Consider the following 21,973-nt stretch of genomic DNA (forward strand, 5'->3'; position numbering starts at 1 on the left):
AAAGATTATCTTCCTCATAATTAGATGAAAGTTCCTGTGCTTCAGTTTGTGCCTCTTGTCCTGTCACTGAGCACACTTCTTGCTCTTAGAATATGGAAATAACTACACATCCACAAATAAGAGCTTTGTAATTATATACAGATCAGCATATTCAAACAAATACAAGACTTTAAATGACTTTATTTAGACACATTTTGTGGTTTTGCTGTCCCTTTTGACAGATGAGTGAAAGAACATAAGCTGCATTCCACTTTTAATAAATGTACAGTAAGCCACAGCAGAATACAAGCTGGAGAAAAGTTTTGTCAGCATTTTCCATTCAGTGCTAAGTGCCAACACTATTTTGGTTTGCTTGTGCTATGCTTATGTACACTGGCCCCTCTGGGAGGGGGCTTCAAGTGAGATGGAAGCTGCTAGTATGAGCGGATGGCTGGTGGGACGGTCTGGCAATCTTCCTCATTCAAAGTCTTGTCGATCACCGGTCTGTACTTCAAGGTAACCTAAAGTAAAAGGGAACAAAGAACTTCAGGACAACAGGTCAGAGAATGAGATCCAAAACCCCCAACAGTTAAGATTTTTGTAGGGTCAGAATTCAGTTCTATCTTTGCAATACCATAAAGCTGCTCTACTAAACACCCAACAACACATTTTGTCACCATTAGAAGTAAAAACCTTTTGAACTAGTCTGATACAAGGGGAAACACAATTCTAGCTCAAATAAAGAAGTCACTTCCCAAAGATCAACAGTGCAGGATTATCACAATTTCCAAGGCTGTTTATGAGAACAGCTGTAAATAGCAAAAAAGATCCTCAAGCACCAAGCTCAAAGTACCTTCCCAGTTGGGATATCCACGTATGACAGGGTGTGCTTTCTCCAGTGCTCCTCAAATGGCTTCCGCTGTTGGCCTTGGAGTGGCTTAGAGTAGTCAAACTCATCCACCCGTAACTAGGGAGAAAATGAGATTTGTACAGACCACACCTGTAACCCAGCATGTCTCTGAACAGACAACAAGCTTTCTCTTAAGTGCCGTGTCCAGTTTCAAATGCTCAGGGGCTTAACAAGGGCTCTAAGGTAACCTTCCTTGCATAGGACGATTATTCTGTTTATGCATGTTCACGTCCTGCTTATGCATCCGTGATATTACTACTATAGTCCTGGTTTAGAGGTCTCTAATCACTCAGATGTGCACATGGAACAACACTTCTCAAGATCATTCCCAGTGTTCCATGTATTGGTCCTTTTATAAGAAGAAGAGACAGAGCAGAACAAATAGGACCCCAAACAAATACTACACTAATCTTAACACTGAAGACTGTACAACCTTAAAATAATCCATCTCAGGACAGAAAACAAGGAGATTAAATCCTACATTCAGGTCACAGAAAATATTTATACCTTATAATCCTCTCTGGCATGGGCACCCCGGGACTCTTTGCGAGCCTCAGCACCGTAAATGGTTTGTAGAGCACACAGCATCAGGTTCTGCAGTTCAAGGGTCTCCACTAAGTCAGTGTTCCACACAATACCTGGCAAAATATTAAAATACTATGGAAGATGGTCTACAAACAAGAGACATATGTGTGAGTGAAGCAAAGACACATCATCAGTTGCACTGAAATAACCAAGTTCTCTTAAGATATACCACAAAGCATGGCAGTATCTGTCTGCATTGTGATCTGCTCAGCTGGAAAATGAAAACTGAGTGTTCAGCCTAAAAATAGTCTTGCTACCCCTCTGCAACTCACAACTTTCAGAAGATTCTGAAAAAGTTCATCATTCATCTTGGTATTTGTACAAGGTCACATCATGTTCTGAGGGCAGTTTCTACCTTACACATGTAAATCCAATTTCAGTCTCTGCTTCTTTGAAAGATTTTTCAACCAGAAAACAACTGCAAAGGTCAAGTATTTCACCTGATTACTGTGTTTAGTAAGTAGGGCTCAACAAAATATTTTGAAATATTCAAAATGGTAAAAATCTTCAGCCAAAAATTCAAGAAACATGTTAGGTTTACAGGAAAGAAAAAAAAAAAAACAACCAAAAACAAAGCCACCAACACTCTTGTCCGAGTACTCTGGGCAAGGTGTGTTCTTTGCTATCAGATTACCTCTGTCAAAAGTCTTTAGATGAGCCAGATCACCATAAATCTGGCTAAGTTTCTCACAGCCTTCTTGGAGTACAGAACCAGTACGAAATACAGCAGCATGGTTTTGCATTGCCTGTAACACAGTAAAACAAAATCAGTTTCACATGCTGCATATATGAAAGCATCTAACTTCCTTCGCTCCAGAAGAGCTTGATACAGAGCTGTTCTGAGCTCAAACTTGTCTGCAGCCTGAAAAACCCCACATTCCTCCATTCACCCCAAAAAACTGAAACCCCACTCTGTTATACAGCAGGTAAACTACACAAGAGAACGACCATGAAGGGAAGAAGGAATTGACAAGTGATACAAGCTTTGTTGCACACACAATCTTCTCACACACTTTTTCTTCTGCATGGCAAATCCTGAAGTGCACTTGGCCAAGGCACAGCTGCTTGCAGCTTGTCCCCACCCTGTCCCTGAGAGCTTCCCCAGGCTTACCTTCTGCATGTTAAGTCGCACTTCTGAAGTCCTTATGCTTCCATTAGCAAATCTTAACTTGTCGAGATTAGCAACTGACTCTTCACCAGCATTTGGTTTAATGGGGGGAACTGGCTCTCCTAATAAGAAAATGTCAGTAAGTTTGGTAGTCAGGCTTGGGTTTGGTTTCTGGCAGTTTCAGAGTCTATCAATTACTAAAAATCAGATTTAAGTAAAACTTAATCTGTTTTCTTCCTCTGAGGTGCACACCAAGTGTAACTTTCCTGAAGTCCCACCAATTGTATCCATCTATTTAAAGTTCTCAGTGGAATATGAATCCCATTCTTTCCTACATAAATTAATAAAGATTTTATAGGTTTGGCAAAATTTTGCTGTTCATGCCTTCGAAGCAGTACTTGATGAAAATTATTCCAAACTATGAAATAAGCCTGTGGTCCTTACCACCTACTGCTATGCTTTCCTTGTCTCCTCAGTCCCAAACCTCCCACCTTTTCTTGGATGTATAAGGGACCAGGAGCAGTCAATAAGCCTGGCAGTTAGACATGAGCTCTGCATCTTACCTCTAATATTGGAAGCCACTTGTTACTGGGCAACTAAGCAAACACAGCATCTTACCAGCACACTTTACCTCTCATGTAGCTTTGCATTCAGATTAATAAACCCCCTTCTACAATTTCTAACTCTGAAGAGCCACAGAAGGATTCAAAAAAATGTTGGCACTAAGCCAGACCAAATAGGCACCACAAGGTCTAGGCTGATTCCATGAGGAATCATCAGTGTCAGCAGCTGGTGCAGTTTGGACATTAAGCAGTAAGAAAACAGATGACTATTTGTGGACTCCAACTGCTCTGCCAATGTAACTTCCATGTCCAGTATTTTGTTGGGGGCTGGAAGGGAGGGCTTACTTCTCTGTTTTCTCAGGTCAACAACTGTTGCTGAACCAGATTATTTTAAAATATGTCATATTCAGCAGTGAGAATCCAGTGAATGAGATATTGCAATTTTTAGTACCTCTCTTACCACTTCAGTCCTTCTTATAAATAAACCAGCAAGGTGGCAGCAAATTCCACTATACAAAAGTGCCAAATGTAAGACAGATTACATTTTGTTGTAGAAAATGGTGCAGTGTGTAGAAAATACAGTCTTCACATTCAATAGTCTGTGTTAATTTGTCAAAAATCCTAACTGCTCTTGCCAATAGCATTGGCCCAATTCTAGTTTCAAAGGATCAATTACAAAGCAAATAGTAGCGTCAAAACATTTTCCTGGCACAGAACATGCCTACCTACAGCATAAACACCAATTTCTCCCTTTTCTAACAAGTAAGAGCCTATGAGTATAATTCTAAATTTGAATCAGGTAGCAACAACTCTTCACTGGGCAGAAATCACATCATAAAGGCAAACGTCTCTAGAAAAGCGAGCCTTACCAGGCTTGCAGGTATTTGCAATAGTCAGGGCACAAGCACGACCGAAGACCACCAGATCCAGAAGGGAGTTTGCTCCCAGGCGATTAGCGCCATGGACGGACGCCGAGGCCGCTTCCCCGCAGGCGTACAGCCCGGGCACCACCTTGTCCTCGCCGTTCACGTGTGTGATCACCTGCCATGGCACACAGCCAGCAATACTCAGCAACAGTGCTAACCTCCTCATTTGCAAAGGCCACATGCATGTAAGCATGGAACACAGCCACCTAAAGCTTCTTCCATCTCTAAACACAGAATTATCTTAGCTCTGACGGGCAAGTACAAATGTATGCAAATATATACATTTACATCTGTATGTAAATACAGACAGGAGTAAACCCCAAGATTTCCTTACATATTCTTATGAAGAGTGCATAGTTCTGTTTCACCACAATTCTGCAGCCAGTCAGAAATGCACAGGAATAAAGTCTGATCTGCACATGCTTCTAAGGCAAAATTTTACACTGAAATTTAACAAGTACACAAAGAGAAGAATTCAGTTGACACCATCACATTGATTTCCAACTAGTGTCAGTTGGAGGACCTGCTTTAGTGTTTAGATTACATGAGCTACAGAGGAATAATACACATTAACTCATGCTACAGAATGCAACAGAGTCCTACTTTGATCTGTGTTCAATATCCTCAGCTCAATTAACAGAGAATTGTTGTCGGACCTGACAGTAATTTCATTTTAGATGTCTGTTGGAACTCCTATCTCTAGATGAACTAGAACATGGTTACCAAGTTGTTTAAAAAAAAACAAAAAGATTGTGTACTTTAAGTACACTGACATCATTATATTATTATTATTAAAAATACTATTAATCATCCTAACATTTCTAAAAAACATTCTTAATGCTTTTCTATTTGGAAAGTAATTTCCTAATATGATGATGAAAATACAGCCCAAAAGTGACACGTATTCCTCACCTGTCCTTTGTAGTTAGTAGGAATACCTCCCATGTTATAATGCACAGTAGGCAGGACTGGGATAGGCTCTTTAGTGACATCAACTCCAGCAAATATCATGGCTGTTTCGGAAATCCCTGGGAGACGGGTTGCCAGCTGCTGTGGTGGCAAGTGGTGCAACTGCAAGTACACATGGTCTTTTTCAGGACCACAACCCCTAGCAAAAAAAAAACCAACCAAAAACAAAAATTGGAATACATAACAGGAATTTACAAACATTAGTAGCATTTCTAATCCAGTTTGTTTCATTTGTGAAAATAGACAGGTTCTTTTTCAAATGTTATCTGACAAAAAATAATATCTAGCATATTTAATAAGACTGTGGCACTTGGATGAATTGAGGCCACTTTCCAACGCCCAGATTTCTTTTCAGAGCAATTCACATTATTTAAGACTTTCAACTATTACATCTCTGAAGAAATATGTAAAACTTGGTAATCAGTCATGAGAACAGCACCAAATTATTTTGTTTGTAGTAAGAGCATATACATTAAGCTTGTCTGAGCAACTGTCTCTAGACACACTGAATTCAAACAGGAGACTCTTAACATCATCTGTTCTCTGTCAGTATCATTGGGAATTAACAAGAAAGATTTTCTGCTTTACACACAGAGATCAGCTTAACAGTCATTAAAGCTCACTCTCATGAATTACCATGTGCTTATCAAATGAACTATTGCACTTCACAGTCTAGCATGATTAAAGAGTTCATTCTGCAGCTTTGTGAAGAGCATTTAACTAACCTTCCTTCACGGATTTCTATGGTCATAGAACGAGACACTACATCCCTGGAAGCCAGATCCTTGGCAACAGGTGCGTATCTCTCCATGAATCTTTCACCTTGACTGTTGATCAGAATACCTCCCTCTCCACGACATCCTTCTGTGATAAGGCAGCCAGCCCCATAGATACCTGTTCAAGAACAAAAATGCCATCAATGGAGATTTCTCCACACAAGCAGGATAAACACTGAATAAACAAGGTCTTCGCAAAATAATCAGAGGTGCAGATTTTATTCCACCCTAATCATACCTCTAGGAACTGTCCCTCAAATGTTGTTATTCCTTTTAAACACTCTTTCCGAAAGGTAAGCAAGTTGATTAGAAACACCCACAGTATTTCAAATATTAAACTGGAAGTGATCTGCACCTATCAATACATCAGGAGAATTTTATTAAGACCTTGTAGACCTTCAGCAATTATTTTAAGATTTTTAATGAACCAGAAGTTAATTATTTCATGGTCCATTTGCTCAATTTTGTTCCCTCTTCTGTGCTGAAGCAGTACAAGATGGCTTCAAATCCTGAGGAACATAAAAGCTTACTTGGTATCCTTTTCCTTCAGAGAAGGAAAGCGTATCTATTATTTTGCAGCATTGGTCATCACAGAAAACAAAAATGCAAACTAACTCATGCACTTGATAATTATCTTAAAAGCAGAGTTATCATACAAGCAATGAAGCTTCTTTAACTAGAAAAACTTAAGTCTAAGGAGCATTGGATCTCTATAACAACAACATTGTAAAATTATGCAAACCATTTACAAAAATTGCATCATGAGTTAAAATGAAGCATTTAATTAGCTACAAATCTAGTTTGTGATCAGTTTAGATACTGATCATGTGCCAGAAAACCACAATTCTATATACAAACCTTAACTTCAACTACCCCACTTCGTTGAAGATGCTAGTTTATACATAATTCCCTAACATTTGCACCTATCCCATTGCTCTTGTATCTAACACAAAACCCCTTAAGATATTAAGGACAATGAAAATATAAGTTTAAGAGGTAGTTTCAGCTTTTAATTCATAAAACTTCTTACTTAGTATTGTAAGGATAGCACCTTGAAATATTAAACACTGCTCCTTTCAATGAGAACAGCAGAGACTTTTCTCACATTATATGTCTTACTTTCAAATTTATATGCAACAACAGCTGCTGACAAGTTTAAACACACATCACCCAAAAGCAACTTCTCAAACGCTGCAGAAAAGTGGAAACTGACTTGAGCCCATCATGCTTGAGGTGACATCATGCTGGTGACCTGTCCCTAGTGGGGTTCCACAGGGCTTTGTCTTAGGGCCTGTGCTCTTCAACATCTTCATAAATGACTTGGACACAGGACTGGAAGGGATACTGAGCAAGTCTGCAGACACTCCAAAACTGGGAGGAGCTGCTGATTCTCTCAGAGGCAGGGAGGCTCTGCAGAGACACCCCAACAAATTAAGAGGGCTGGGCAATCACCACTGTATGAAGTACAACAGGAGAACTGCTGGCTTCTGCACCTGGGATGGAGCAACCCTGGATGCACGGACAGACTGGGGAAGGAGGTGCTGGGAAGCAGTGCCATGGAAAAGGACCTGGGGGTCCTGATCAGTGGCAAACTGACCATGAGTCAGCAGTGCCCTGGCAGCCAGGAGGGCCAAGCCTGTCCTGGGGGCATCAGGCACAGCATCACCAGGGGGCAAGGAAGGGGATTGTCCTGCTCTGCTCTGTGGTGGTCTCACCTCGAGTGCTGGGAGTGTTTTTGGGTACCACAATACAAGAAAGACATTAAACTATTGGAGAGCATTCAAAGGACAGCAACAAGGATGGTGAAGGGCCTTGAGGGGAAGTTGAATGAGAAGTAGCTGAGGTCACTTGCAGGTCACTCCCTGTAGGAGACTGAAGGGAGAACTCAATGCAGTCTGCAACTTCCTGGCTAAGGGAAGAGGAAGGCAGACACTGATCTCTTCTCTGTGGTAACCAGTGACAGGATCCGAGGGAATGGCCTGAAGTTGTGTCAGGGGAGGTTTAGATGGGATGTTAGAAAAACATTCTTCACCCAGAAGGTGGCTGGTCACTGGAACAGGATTCCCAGGGGAGCGGTTACAGCACAAGCCAGAAAAAGTTCAAGAAGTATTTGGACACTGCCCTCAGGCACATGGTATGACTCTTGGGGTGTCCGGTGCAGGGCCAGAAGTTGGACTCAATAAATCAGATGGGTCCCTTTAAACTCAGTATATTGTGCAATTCTGTGATATTTTAAAACAACATAAAAATCTGTTCAACTCATTAAAAATAATGTTGTAAGCATTATTTCACATTCGGTACCTGTAGGGTGAAACTGCACAAATTCTAAGTCCTGGCAAGGGAGCCCAGCTCGTGTGACCATGGCAGTGCCATCACCAGTACTGGTATGAGCAGATGTGCAGCTGAAGTAAGTGCGGCCATACCCACTGCACAACACAAAAGTTAACAGAATTAACAGGAAGAAAAATTAAAACAACCCTACAACATACCACTAACTATACTGCTTGCACAACAGTGGAAAGGGTTAATAAGAAAAGTGCTTAAGTTTTACCATATCCTGTACTATTTCAACCAAAAGAAAACAAAACTGGTTTAGCCCAATTTGGCTCAACCATACTTGAAAAATGGCAGGTGACAGAAAGCTGAAGAAAAAGAAAACCAATTCTAAAGTTATGCTAATATCAGAACCCTTTCTGCCAGAAACAAAAAAGGTTATTTCAGAAAGTTCTCTCAATCCATACCATTCAGTTTCATTTGAACAATCACTAGCAGTTTTATAAAAAATAGCATATAATGATGGTTTCGACTGCCCACATGGCCCTGGTTTTATATTCTTAGATTTAAAAACTTAGTTGTCCACGTATTAAACATGAATTATTATGCTGCAAACATCTGGGTTAACCTCCAACATTACTGAGAACAGCCAATCAGCCCAATTTCAGGACAAACTCTCAGAAGAAATAGCAACGTACACATTCCATGTACCTCAAAGTACACAAGCACAAAAAATGCATCAGAAAGACAAATTACGTAGGCAACCTTTTATAAATTTATTTATAAGTGTATCTTTCACAGATACATTTATAAGTATTTTTCATACTGAAATAGAGTGCCATAAGAAGCAAAAGACTAATGCAAACAGCATTCTAATAAACATATACAAACTTTGTAACCAAGTAATGTTGAGTTACAATATGATAATTTTATCTTAGAACAGTTAGAATTACAGCAGCAATATCTTAATGAAATGGAGTCTCTGGAATTTTGACAAAAGCTGTTTCCTACAGGAAATTCAGAACTCTACAGACAGACATCTTGGCACTGCCACCATGTCTGTTTTAAACAGCATATTTTAAAAATTGAAGACCATCTGAATCATATATATTACACTTACACATTCTTACTTTATGTCATTGTTCTAGAATTCAAAGTTTGACCTCATACCAAATTCATACTTGGTCACAAAATTAGCATGTGCCTTCTTCCAGAGGGAATTACTGAAATCAGTTATATTCCTCTTAGTGTGGGGGGAATGAACCTATAAATTATGTTCTGTCAGTCAATGTATCTTCTTCCACAATGTATTGTGAATCTGAACACATGTACAAGCACACAAACTTCCAGCTGGTAACACTCCCAAGTTTTGGTCCTTCATCACAAATGTTACATTACCCAGTGGCAATGACTGTGTTCTTTGCTCTAAAGCGATGTATGGTTCCATCTTCAATGCAGAGGGCAATAACACCACGGCATTCTCCATTCTCCATAAGTAAGTCCAAGGCAAAATATTCAACAAAGTAGCTTGTATCATATCGTAGAGACTGGAGGAAAATTACAAAAGGACCTTTTACTTAAGTAACCTCTCTTCAAAACTGTCCATGTACATGAGCTGTATCAGGATAAAAAGCATCCCCACCAACTCTCAAGGAAGACTGTTTCCTCATAACTATTTATTAAAGAACTTACTAATCAATATATTCTAGCTTTAAAAGACAGAAGTAGCAGCAAAAGCACTTAATTCTGAACAGTCAGGAGCTAGGCAGCAGGACTTGTCATTTCAGCCTACACTTGGCAACACATCAGCCAAGCTGCAGTGCTCTATACATGTAGAAGCACGCTGCACTTAAGCTCTCCTGGAGAAATGAGAAACACCTCCAGGAGCCCAATAAATCAGCAGGAGCAGCAGGCACCAAGTCAAACATTCTTCCATGCCCTCAGGGATCAGAGCAGTGTTTGGCAGCACGGAGCATTTGCATTGCAGCAGCACACACACTTCCAACCTCGAGGAGAGCAATTAGCTGGCTAACAAGTAAATAAAAAACAGTAGCCACCAGGTACTTGGATTTCTGGTTTCAAGTAGCTCACTACCATTTTCAAACAGCCAGCACTTCCTTCAATTATGGTTTGTAGAATTAACAGGCAAACATGCTGGAACACTGGTCACTTACTTGCCAAAGAACAAGCTCAGGAATGCACAGCAGGCCTTAACTCATTTACACCTTGTTTCCCCCTCCTCCCAGTTTGAAGAGTGAAAAAAATGCTGGCTTGTACCTCTTTTCAAGAGTTCCCCAATGCTGCTGTGTCAAATTTTTGGAAAAAAGGGGTTTTGGGGAAAAGTTTATATAAATTCTCTTTGGGTCTAGTTAACAGACACAAGAGTACTAACAGTGCAGAACTAGCCTAGACCACAAAGCTGACACTGTACACTAACTGGCATCTATTGTCTTCATCCCTCCACATTGCCTCAGGAAGGAAGATAAGCCAAAACTGCTATAAGCCATTCCCCTGGAATCCTCATTTGTATGTGACCAGTTACATGTTTGTTTGGTTTGGGTTTGGTTATCTTTTCTCAAATTCTGGGGGAAAAAGGAAAAAAAAATCAGTAAATGTAAACGCAAAACCCCAAACCAAGTTAACTTCACAACTGCTTACCCTGCCATACAGAGTATGTAAGAGTGAATGTCCAGTCCTGTCTGCAACACAACAGCATCTGTGAGCCTGTCCTCCTTTTCCAAACTGAAGACTCTGTCCACCAAATGCACGCTGATAGATTTTTCCTTCTTCAGTTCTGCTGAACGGCATCCCGTAATTTTCCAGCTGTTGAACCCAAACACAAGCATCAGAAACTCTTGTGCATCACAGTACGATGAATTATTTTAAGGAGATCTCCTTTGAAGCCAGCCTGTGTTATTTATAACTACAGCTGACATCAAATCCCATGAGTCTCACCTCTATCACGGCAGCTGGGGCTTGCTCAGTCATGTAGTGTATGGCATCCTGGTCACCCAGCCAGTCTGACCCTTTCACTGTGTCATAGAAATGCCACCTCCAGTTATCATCCTCCATGTTCCCCAGAGCAGCATTGATCCCTCCCTGAAAATGAAAATCCATTCTCCTGGAATTACATGACTCAAATACAGCTTTAGTAGGTTTACCACATTTCTATTAAAAATCACATACCAGATATGCACCCTGTGTACAATAAATATAGTCAGGGCAGATTTCTGTGGCTGTGAAACTCCTCAGTTTCACAATGGCTTGGCCTGCTTTTTTCTGTAACGCAGTGAGTCACAGTTACACTACAGCTAGTGAAGCAGCACTGCATTTTGATAATGTTTAGAAATGGGGAAGAAAAAAGAGGCAGTATAATGAAATAAAAACATAAGGGGAAATAAGGGTTTTAAGAACAACTGCAAGGTCAAAGCAAAATGAAATGTACCTGTTACTTAATATAAAGTCTGGCAGTGGTAAGTACATGGTTAAGCTCTTATGATCTTAGAGGTCTTTCACAAACTTACTGATCCTGTAATTTTGTTATATACTACCCTCTAAAAAAGTTTCAACTAAATATGTGGTATTTATAAAAAGAAGCATGGCCTTGAAACAAGATATTCAAGTGCCCCATTCCTAGAAGTGCTCAAAGCCAGGCTGGATGAGGTCCTGAGCAATCTAACCTTATGTGTGGAATCCCTGCCCATGGCAAGGCTGCTGGAAGTGGGTAACCTCTAATGTCCCTTCCAACCCAAACCATTTTATGATTATTCTACATCCAAATCAGCTTTCTGACAATAGGCATTTTTTAACCATTTATTCTGCCTCATTTCTCACCTGTGCAGCAACAGTATGAGAGCGGGTGGGGAACAGCTTGGTAACACAGGCTGTGTTAAACCCAGCTTCTGACAAACCAAAGGCTGCCCGCAGACCTGCTCCTCCTGCACCCACAACAACTGCATCAAACTCGTGGTCCACTACTGGGTATTGCGTAGAAATCTGGAAAAATAAATCCCTTTGTTATGATCACAAATAGTTCAAGATAATTCAAATAAGTTTCATAAAAACACAAGCAGGATAGGTATAATGCTCTCAACAGACTTTTGCAGCAATTTGTACATCTGTTATACTTTTTTGCTTGGAAACTATCATTAAAAAAAGCCACACACTTCAGCAACTCAGTCTCCCAAAGTACTTGAACACAGCGCTCCAGTAAAAGCCTGAAAATCTCATGCCTGTCTAGCATTAAGTGCATCACTGGATCACAATACAAAAAGCACAGACATACCGAGTCAGACACCTTGGTGGAGGCATTTTTCTTTCCATAGACTGTGAAGTGCAAGTTCCGTGCAGGAGCCTGGCACGCTGCTGGCCACTACGGAAAGAAGCCAAGACAACTATTATGGCACAAATGTTTCCACAGGACAGGCTTACAGCACTCTCAGCTACCCTACATTTACAACAAATCTTCACTCACCACTGGTAGCACATATACAACAGTATTAATGTATTTTAGAGCTACCTGCACTGGCTGTAATCATGACATATAATCAAAAAAGGTCTGACTGATGAGGTAGCCTGCAGTTAACAGGGTGTCCCAGACAGGCCATTATTGACTTCAGCAACGGTGACCAGCCTCTCACACCTGTCTGAGGCTGCACCGACAGAAGAATATGTCTGCAATTAATGCTGAAGTATTCTTGCAGTTCTTTCATAATTAAGCAAAGATGAAGCTTTGTGGGAACCATGGGAAGCAATGGAAAATGACTCTCCTGTCAAGTAATCCTCAGAATTTGATTTCAGGTGGTTATAATACTGAAAATTAAAAAAGGTTGTAGGGAATGCTCCTCCAGCTGAGTGCTGATTCAAAAGTCAGAGATATTTCTCTTATTCTTTATGAAATTAGTGACCAATTTAGAACCCTTTATTAGTACATAAGCTTAGCACAAGGATGCAAGTCTTACCCTTCTGCAATGTCACTCCCTACTCCCTGACTTGCTCAAAACCAAATCAAACCAAGAAACACCACACCCAAACCTACTCAGCATGCAATCTTTGATTTGATAAGATTAAAACAGAAAGTTAGTCTCCACCTCTCCAAGGTACTGGAATCTGGTATTCCTTCTTTACACAGTTCAAAAAATAAGCCTAACTCAGCATGTACGATTGCTGAGAACAGCAACACAAAGCCACATCAGGGACCTGTCCAGTGACATCAGCACTCCCCTATTTGAAATACAACCTAAAATGCACTGTAGTGGTGTCTGCAGCTGTTACATTCATGGTCCCACCACTCTACAATATGCTAACAAGCAGCTCTTCCCTCCCCAAAGGTCCACTTCTTCCTGAATCTCTCAAGTGAACTCCAGTACACTTTCTTCAACCTAGTTTTATCATTTCTCATAGCAGTTTCCTCAAATTATCTTCTTGCATAACAGCAAATCTACTGTGTCATTACATTTGCTATCTCTGGTTTCTGCAATCGTCTTGGAATGAGATCAGTTCCTATCACCTTTTCTTAAGGAGTTCCACCAGGACTCTCTTCCAGGCAGCTACTCTCTCCACACTGCTGTGTTACCAGGCTTTGAGCTCAAACAAGAGCCCACAAAGCAGAAAAAGATGTCACACTAAGTCTGAAGGAAACACAGACTGCAGCAATCTTGAATTTTTATGCCACCAGAAAGATCATGGCCCTTTTGAAACTAAAGGTTCAATCAGGGCCAGCTCACTGTCATCTAAAATAGGGAGGCACTGTTTAAACATTTCCCTCCCTCTGCAGTTGTCTTTTCTGCACTTGCTTTGTACACAAGTATAACTACAGCCCACTTTGCAATCCCAAGCTCATCATGGGCATGCAGGATGAGAACAGTGGGAAGAAACTCCCACCTCACCATGGAGAAGAACAAGCCTTCATGCACAACTTACAGCTCCCCAACACAAACCTGCCAGACTCATCGGCAGCCCTTTCTGGGCACAATCACCAGCCAGGTTCAAGCAGCTCACATATACACTGGCCTCCCACACACGTCCAGAATCAGGGAATGTATTAGGTTGGAAAAGGTCTCTGAGACCATCGAGTCCAATCAAAGACCAAACACCACCGTGTCAATTAGACCAGGGCACCAAGTGTCACATCCATCCTTTCCTTAAACACTTTCAGGAGCGGTAACTCCACCACCTTCCTGAGCAGCCCATTCCAATGTCTAGTCACCCTTGCTGCGAAAAATTCTTCCTGATGTCCAACCTGAAGGTCCCCTGGTGCAGCTTGGCCATTTCCTCCATTCCTGTCACCTCTCCTCAGGCACTCTGGAGAGTGATGAACTCCCCACTAAACTCCCTTCTTCCAGGCTTAACACCCCTGGCTCTCTCAGCTGCTCCTCACAGCACTCCTGCTCAGAACCTTCACCAGCTCTGTCACCCTTCTCCGGACTCGTTCCAGCACCTCAAAGTCCTTCCTGAGCTGAGAAGCGCAGAACCGAACAGCGCACTCGAGGTGTGGCCGCAGCAGGCCGAGAACAGGAGCACCATCGCTCTCCTGCTCTTCCTGTGCGCATTTTGCTGATACAGAATAAGTCTGCGGCGAGCTTTCCATGCCGGTGCTCGGGCCGCACCTGCCAGGCTCCTCCAGGGCCCTTCCCCAGCACCTCCCATTCCCGCTGCCTCCCTCAAAACCCCGCTCGGGGCCTCAGGCTACGGCGCTCGCTTCCCGAGCCGGGAGGCGCGGCCCAGCCGTGCCCACAGCCGCCCACTCGCAGGAGCCTGCCCCCGGGACACGAGTGGCGCGGCCGGTGCCGCTGCAAAACAGCGCCGGAGGAAAGGAACCTGCCGGGCCTGGGAGGATCACCGGGCGAGTCAAGGTCACGGAGGCGACGGCGGAGCCGGGCCGCCGCCGGCGGGAAAGCGGGGCAGGAAGAAGGGCAAGGACAGGAACAAGGACATGGACAGGGACAAAGACAGGAGCAAGGATGGGAAAAGGGCAGGGACTCACCGCCCGGGAAGCCGCGGTCGGGCGCAGCCAGCGCTTCGCCAGCCCTCTCGCCGCCGCCGCCGCCATCACGCACCGCGGACTCGGGGGGGGGGCGGCGGGGAGCGGGCGTGAAGGGCGCACGCGCGGGGCTCGGCGGGACAGACCAACAGTGCCGAGAGGGGGAGCGCCCAGAGCGATCCCACCCCGCCCAAGAGCTGCGTGATGGAAGATTTCTAAACAGCTCCTGTTTCGAGCGTAAAGAACATTTTAAAAAAAATCAAAACCTAGAAGTGTGTTACTGCCGTTATTTTTCATTGGTGATCTTCAGCCTCTTTCTCCCTCTGACAGCGCCTCAAAGTTTGCATAACAAACAGGTCAGAATCATGTTTTGAAGTTGTGGGAAAGACCACCTCGTAGACATGAGATTCGGACAGAAGGCTGAAGGAAAGACCGCAGTGTCTCTCTAGGACAGAAAGCAGGCTCGGCAGCTCCAGCCGGCGGAATTCAGACGCGGCTGGCGGCCGCCTCCGGCCCCCGGCGCCAATGGCACAAACAGGGGCGGGCGCGGGCCTGCGGCGGCGCTCCGGCCTCGGGCCAGCGCTTTTGTTGTCCACCCCCTTTTCCCCCCGGCGGATGGGCCGCGCCGGGAGGGGGCGGGGCCGGCAGGTGAGTGGCAGCGCCAGGGGCTCGCGCGCTCCCGGGCTCGTGCGCGGGGGTCCCGACGTGGGGGGAGCGAGACCGGGAACGGGACCGGGAACAGGAACGGGTCTGGGTCTGGGTCTGGGTCTGGCAGGCCGTGTCGTGGCCGGGGCTGCCACTCAGGGCGCGGCCAAGCTCCGCAGTGCCGGGGCCGCCGTTCGAGGGGCTCGGGCGGAATTCCCGGTCGCCCGGCGGGAGCGGCCCCGGCCCCTCCGCGCGCTGCCGAGGCCGCGTCTTCCCTCTGTGCATCGCAGGTGCCTTCATGAATAACTTAAATGACCCTCCCAACTGGAACATCCTGCCCAATCGGCGCGGTCCCGGCGATGACGGCAGCCGCTGGAATTACGCCCTGCTGGTCCCCATGCTGGGCCTGGCCGCCTTCCGTGAGTAGCGCCGGGCCCCGGCCCCGGGAGCGGGGCGGTGGCAGAGCCGTGCCCGCCTGGGACTTCCCCGGGCCTCCGTGTTTGTACACAACCAGCGCTCCCGGTATCGCTCAGGCACACAACGCTTCTCACACACGGAGACGAATCCATATTTAATAAGCTCTAATATACAGAGCTCTCTCAAGAAAAATAGACACAGGATGTGCTGGAGAGCCCAGAGATGTGTTTATTGCTCAGAGATGTTGCTGATGTATTTATTTACTGGGCCTAGAAAGTTCTCCGTGCAGTATCCACATTGGAACCCTCCAGTTTGTTTCTCCATGACTTTATTTTCCTTCTCTAATCTAAGTAGTGCTAGCATAGGCTAGCACTACTTAGATTAGTGCTAAGTGCAATAAAAGAATGGGGGTATTTTATTTCAGAGAAAGCATGATCATTTAAAGTGACTCACTGTAAAATAGGGATTACAGAAATACATTTTGTGGGCATGCATAAATAGAAGTGAAGGGCAGGAAAGAAAGATTTTTGCCAGTTAGTAGCTTCATTTCAGGCATAGCTAATTAATCATACCCCTCACTGTTACATGTTACACTTGCATCTGAAGTCTCATTTATGTGTGATAGGTTGGATCTGGACCAGAGAGTGTCAGAAAGAAATAGAAAAAGAAAAACAAGAGTACTACAGAAAAGAGTCGACCTTGCAGAAAGACCTGGAAGGCAAATACCGGGATATAATCACGGAGAACCGTCGTGCTGTTGCTCACCTGGAGGTGGAGCTGGAAAAGGAGCGCAACAGGACCCTGAGTTACCGCGAAGCCCTCGTGTCCCAGAGCCGCAAACTAGTAGAAGAGAGGAAGCTCCTGGAACAGGAGCAGGAGAAGCTGGAGCGAGAAAAACAGGTCCTTTTGCACTCTGGAGCAGAAGGTTCCTTGTACCAGAGTTGCCTGGCAAAGGAAGAAGAGTGGCAACAGAAAGCCAAAGAATTACTAAAAGAATTTGAAGAGGGACTGAAGGAAAGACAGGACATCTACTGCAGTCTTGTAGTACCCAGAAGTCAGAGACTAGAAATAGAGAAAAATCTGCTAGTTAAAGCAGCAACTAATCCTGTTGCTGTGACTTTACATGTGGAGAGTGGCTTAAAAGATATTTTCAAACATGATAACTACTGTGGCAATGTGCTGAACAGAACCAGAAGCCAAAATGGAAGGCTTATGTGGCTGTATCTGAGATACTGGGAACTAGCTGTTGAACTGCAGAAATTCAAGAGGGTAGAACAGGCCATGCTGGGAAAACGCTAAGTAGGGGAGGCAGTGGGATTCCGTGTGATCCTCCATGCATGGTAGGGACAATCACAGTTGTAGTCTGAAGCTGTTAAATTCTTCTGCTGTGTTGCCGTCTCTCCTCCTCCTTGCACTTGTGTTTGCATGGGACGTGTGCAGTGCTGGTGCCTTTCCTCTCACTAACAGCAGATGCTCTGGTGAGCTGTGCATGCTCCTGAGCCCCACGAGTGTGTTTGTGTGGCAGTGTAGAGACACTCCGACTCCCCAGGTATCAGAAGCAGCAAAACAGAACTCAGTTTAGAGGGATTTGCCTCACTGATGGTCACACTCCAGCAACAGAGAATGGTCATTTATCTCCCCCAGGTGTGGTAGCACATTGTTGTCCTTATCCCTGACATTTTACGTGGTGTCTCAACAATGTCTTTCTTTTATTACTATTTTTTAAAAGTTTGTTTAAGCAAGACCGATTTTGAGGCAGATATTTGAGAGAGGTGGTGTTGGAGCCAGCTGCTTGACACATGAATCTTACGTGTCTGATGAATCTTACGTGTCTGTGTGTACAAATATATAAATATATATGTATGTGTGTGAATGTGTGTGTGTGTAAGTGTATGTGAAAGTATTCTGAGGGTGGAATAGACTGATCCTGTTTCAGATTAGTCAGTCTTGCACTGTCTTCCAGCTTAATATACAAATAGTGCTTTATGAATGAATTATCCAAAAGATGCTAATTCAAATAATACATAAAGAAACAGATTGATGTCTCATTGGCACTTGGGATCCATTACCAAATTCTAGGGAATGTATAAACTGGAAGTTATATTTTCATATATTGGAGATACCCTAAGAATACTTCTTTTTTTCTCAGCAAGGTTTTAGTTGCAACCCAACAATGTGCCACCATTATGGATGTCCCCATGCTGCTGCTTCTGCCTCTCAGGGCACTGGCTGCCTCCTGGGTTTCTTGCAGGAGCCTCCTTGCAATTGCAGCTGGCTCTGCTCCTTGGGCAGGTGCTGTTTATTATTTGCAGGTGGGAACACAGCTGCAGCCTGCACTAGTAGCCACTGCTCTCTTTCCACCTGTCTCCCTTCTCCCAGAACTGAAGTACATACTCTCTTCTGCAGCTCTGAAATTTTGTGCTTGTGGTTCACTACTTTACATACACATGACCGTGAAAGCCTACAGATATATGAGCTTTGCAAACTTTTAATAGAGGGGGCTTTTTAATTTAGCTAGTAAAATAAAATAGATTTGGTAAAAAATAATAAGTACAGTGAAATATTAAATAAAAAACATCCAGATAAAAAAAATCCAACTACAGACAAAATTTTTAAGTGCATTTCAATTTCTTAAAACTTTGAGTATACTTTGGGTCCTTTTTAGCTGTAGGAACCACCTTTCTTCAAACGTGCCATGTATTTAAAATAGTAAAGAGTAAGTAAGAACTTTTTTCTTCCCCCTTTCTAATCCAGCCTTAGACCTCAAAGGGGCAGTGTTTATAGCATCTAGTCTTCTCTGTTACTTGACTTTGATTAGTGCTGGTAGGTTGTCATTTCATTAATTAGCAGTTTATTATTTACTGAGGGCTAGACTTGACAAATGTGTTTGCACTAGGCAGTCATGTAGAACCATGGCCTGGAAGCAATCCAAGCTGAGTGAACGCCCATCTTCCTGCAGATGTGGGGTTTTTCTCGTACTGTTTTCTCCTGGTTTCACTTCAGTCTGAGCACAGAAGACAGCAAATAAATCCTTTGGAACGATGTGCACAACTTAATCCAGTTACTAAGTAGAAATACCTAACATGAAATAAAATTCCTGAACAGAATAGATGTTTCCCAGCTACTCTGTTTTCTAGTTGAGATTTTGCTCACCTTGGTAGTACCAATTATACTGTTGTGTTGACTTATTAATCCGTTTTTCATACTGATGTTTTTAATAAAGTTCTAGTAGACAAACTTGGAGGAAAAAAGAGAGCTCACAAACACCAGAAGGGCCACAGTTTGTCAGGGTGCCAACCATATTTGGGTTGGGAGATGAAAACACAGTTGAGTTGCTAATCGTGTGTGACACCCTGAGCCAAGCTGCTGCAGCTGGACATAGGCACACGGTCTAATTGCCCAGAGAACAAATCAGCTTGAATAACAGCCCGTGAATAATTCCTTCAGGATGTGGAAAGTGACCATCCAGCTGTGGCACACTTGACACGTTCCTGCAGGCAGTTAAGCTGCCCAGCTGGCTGTAAGAGCAGACAGTGAATCAGTGCCACTGTATTTGAGATTCATGCCTTGAATTTGTGCAAGTTAGCCTTAAAAGATCAGAGGTTTTATGCTTTGTCATTTTTTCATTGTTTGTTATTCATATCACTCAAAGTGTTTAAAGAAAATGTAATCAAGGGTAAAATACTATTTTTTCAGTATGAATATGTATATTCAAGCCTTACACACTTGAATGTACAGGGTTGAATGCAATGTAGTAAAGGTTTGGTATTCACTTTCTCTTTTTTAGAAGTATCATTTATTTGTACAGCTAATTGAACTATTGTTCTTGAACTTTGAAGATCATTGTCTCAAGACAGAAGGGTTATTTCAGAAGGCTTTTAAGAAGTGTATAACTGATTTGGCATCACTGGTCCTGTTAGTTTCTTCCAAAACTCATGTTTGTGGGTATGCAATGTATTTTTGAAACGTTCCCCCTTTGTAGTTTGTTATTCTGAAAATTCTAATGTAAGTTTCATCTTGCCCAGCACTTGTTCTGAGTTGGTTAATTGTCTGGAACTGCCCATATACATATGTAGAATGCAAGAATAATTTGTTTTCAAAGTATTTAATGAACTTCTTTTTATTATAAAATTGTCACTCAGCTATTAAACAATAACAGTTAATAAAAACCTTTACATATTTCTGCACTGTTTCGTAACTTGGGCAAGGTGGGTCGGGGAACTGGAATTTGCTACTATATTCAGACTTTCCAAATTGTAAATTTTTTTTAATTGGTATATAAAAAGTTTTGGTCTTGGTGCTGAGAAAACAGTATATTACCAAGTCTTTTTTTCTTAGGAAAGAACACTGTTAGGAAAAAAAACCACTGTTAAACAGGTAGGTGTGGAAGATTAACTAAAGATGTGGGGTTAAAGGTGACCATCCCTTGGAAAGACTGCAGACCTTGCTTCAGCAGAATGTTGTGCAGGATATTCTGCTTTCCTCCAGAAACCCTCAGATGTGTCATTCTGCATGTCAGCTGCTTTTCATTTCCCTCATCTTCCTGCTCTCAGGAAGAACTGCAATCCAGCTGCTCTAAGACAGCATTCAGACACTCTGGAAATCCTTGTTCCTGTAATAAAGGACCCTCAATCTGTTTGTATTTGACACAGTCCTTCGCCATCTTCTGGCTCTATAAATCTTGGGTTTGAGCACTCCTGTGTGACGATGAGAAAACTGACTGTTCCTCTGTGGAGGATACAAGGCAGAAACAATGGTCAAGGGTTACTGCAGTGAAATCAAAGGAATTTGAGCTCTTGCTGTGAAAAGAGGATGAAAGGCAAGGTTTCAGTTGCAGTTGTGGTGCAGCTGGATATGGAGGCTTTGCTGGTTTGCATGCCAAGGGCCACATTTAGTGGTCATTAATTTACTGCCTGGTCCAGGAGCTTTCCTTGGTCACTGCCTGTCTGAGACAGCTGATGGACCTGCTGAGAAGTCACTCACTGAAATTTTGCGTAGCTCAGCACTGAGGCAATGGCCACTTCACAGTGCAGCAAAACAGCTGAGTGATTGCTGCAACAAAAACTGAAAGTAAACTGAAAGTAAATGTGCTTCTGGAAACAAGGAGTCTGTGGATGGAAGAGTTTGAGGAGAGCTGGTGGATTGTAAGAACAGCGGTGGCAGCTGTTCACAGTCATGCACCCCTGGGATCACCCAGGCTGTCCAGCTGCTGGAAAAATGCCTCCTCACTCTTGTGTTCATAACAGGTTTATATTTCTGAGATACCTCGCCTCTAAACATATCTCAGAACAAAATGCTCGGCTGCTGTGGTTGGTGTTTGTGTGACTGGATGCTGCTTCCCCCTTGTGGCTGATGGCTCTTCCAGCCGCAGCCGCATCCTCTGCTCCCATGAGCTCCGCTGGAGCCCATCTCCCAATGCCACACCGTCAGAGCTCTCTGGCCCAAACACCTGCGGGGGTAATAACAAGAAAGGTGAGCAAAACCGCGGTGTTCGGTGACCAGACCAGAATGAACTTGTCTCCGCTGAGGTGGTGCTGCGGCAGATCTCTGTGCAAAGGCGGCAGGCACAGGGGGTTGGGTGTAGTTCAGCAACCTTTTAGCACCTCGTCGTATATTGCAGCACTGGAAAAGAAAACCGTGACAAATTCGATTGAAGAACACTGTTCATTGTTTAATGAAGATGGCAAGAGGCAATCTGCAACTGTCAACATCTTCTCCTGCCTGCTGGAGGAGAGACACTTGTGGTGTGACAGATCCCAAGCAATAGCACTTCACTAACTAAGAAATTTAGGGGGACGCTGACCACTACAGAATGGTTTGGGTTGGAAGCAACCTTTAA

General features: G+C 43.4%; 2 protein-coding genes across 3 annotated transcripts; one reads left to right on the forward strand and one right to left on the reverse strand.

The window, feature by feature from the left end:
- Window positions 1-160: 160 nt before the first annotated feature.
- SDHA (succinate dehydrogenase complex flavoprotein subunit A) lies at window positions 161-15,226 on the reverse strand. Its single transcript, XM_064430204.1, has 15 exons — window positions 15,076-15,226; window positions 12,376-12,462; window positions 11,925-12,086; window positions 11,046-11,189; window positions 10,749-10,913; window positions 9,489-9,637; window positions 8,118-8,242; window positions 5,766-5,934; window positions 4,984-5,179; window positions 4,015-4,186; window positions 2,586-2,704; window positions 2,109-2,220; window positions 1,397-1,527; window positions 833-946; window positions 161-500 (listed from the first exon to the last, which is right to left on the reverse strand). Exons 1-15 carry the CDS (start codon window positions 15,139-15,141, stop codon window positions 414-416), a joined length of 1,998 nt encoding a protein of 665 aa, XP_064286274.1. The 5' UTR covers window positions 15,142-15,226; the 3' UTR covers window positions 161-413.
- A 152-nt stretch (window positions 15,227-15,378) lies between these two features.
- Window positions 15,379-20,317, forward strand: CCDC127 (coiled-coil domain containing 127). 2 transcript variants are annotated; one of them, XM_064430405.1, is made up of 3 exons: window positions 15,379-15,720; window positions 16,008-16,136; window positions 16,760-20,317. In XM_064430405.1, the coding sequence occupies exons 2-3, from the start codon at window positions 16,016-16,018 to the stop codon at window positions 17,431-17,433; spliced, it is 795 nt and encodes a 264-aa protein (XP_064286475.1). In that variant the 5' UTR covers window positions 15,379-15,720; window positions 16,008-16,015; the 3' UTR covers window positions 17,434-20,317. The 2 variants fall into 2 exon arrangements, with proteins under 2 accessions (XP_064286475.1, XP_064286481.1); XM_064430411.1 differs by lacking the exon at window positions 15,379-15,720 and having other exon boundaries at window positions 15,786-16,136.
- Window positions 20,318-21,973: the final 1,656 nt, after the last annotated feature.

This window comes from Passer domesticus, chromosome 1 (assembly GCF_036417665.1).
Source record: "Passer domesticus isolate bPasDom1 chromosome 1, bPasDom1.hap1, whole genome shotgun sequence".
NCBI lineage: Eukaryota > Metazoa > Chordata > Aves > Passeriformes > Passeridae > Passer > Passer domesticus.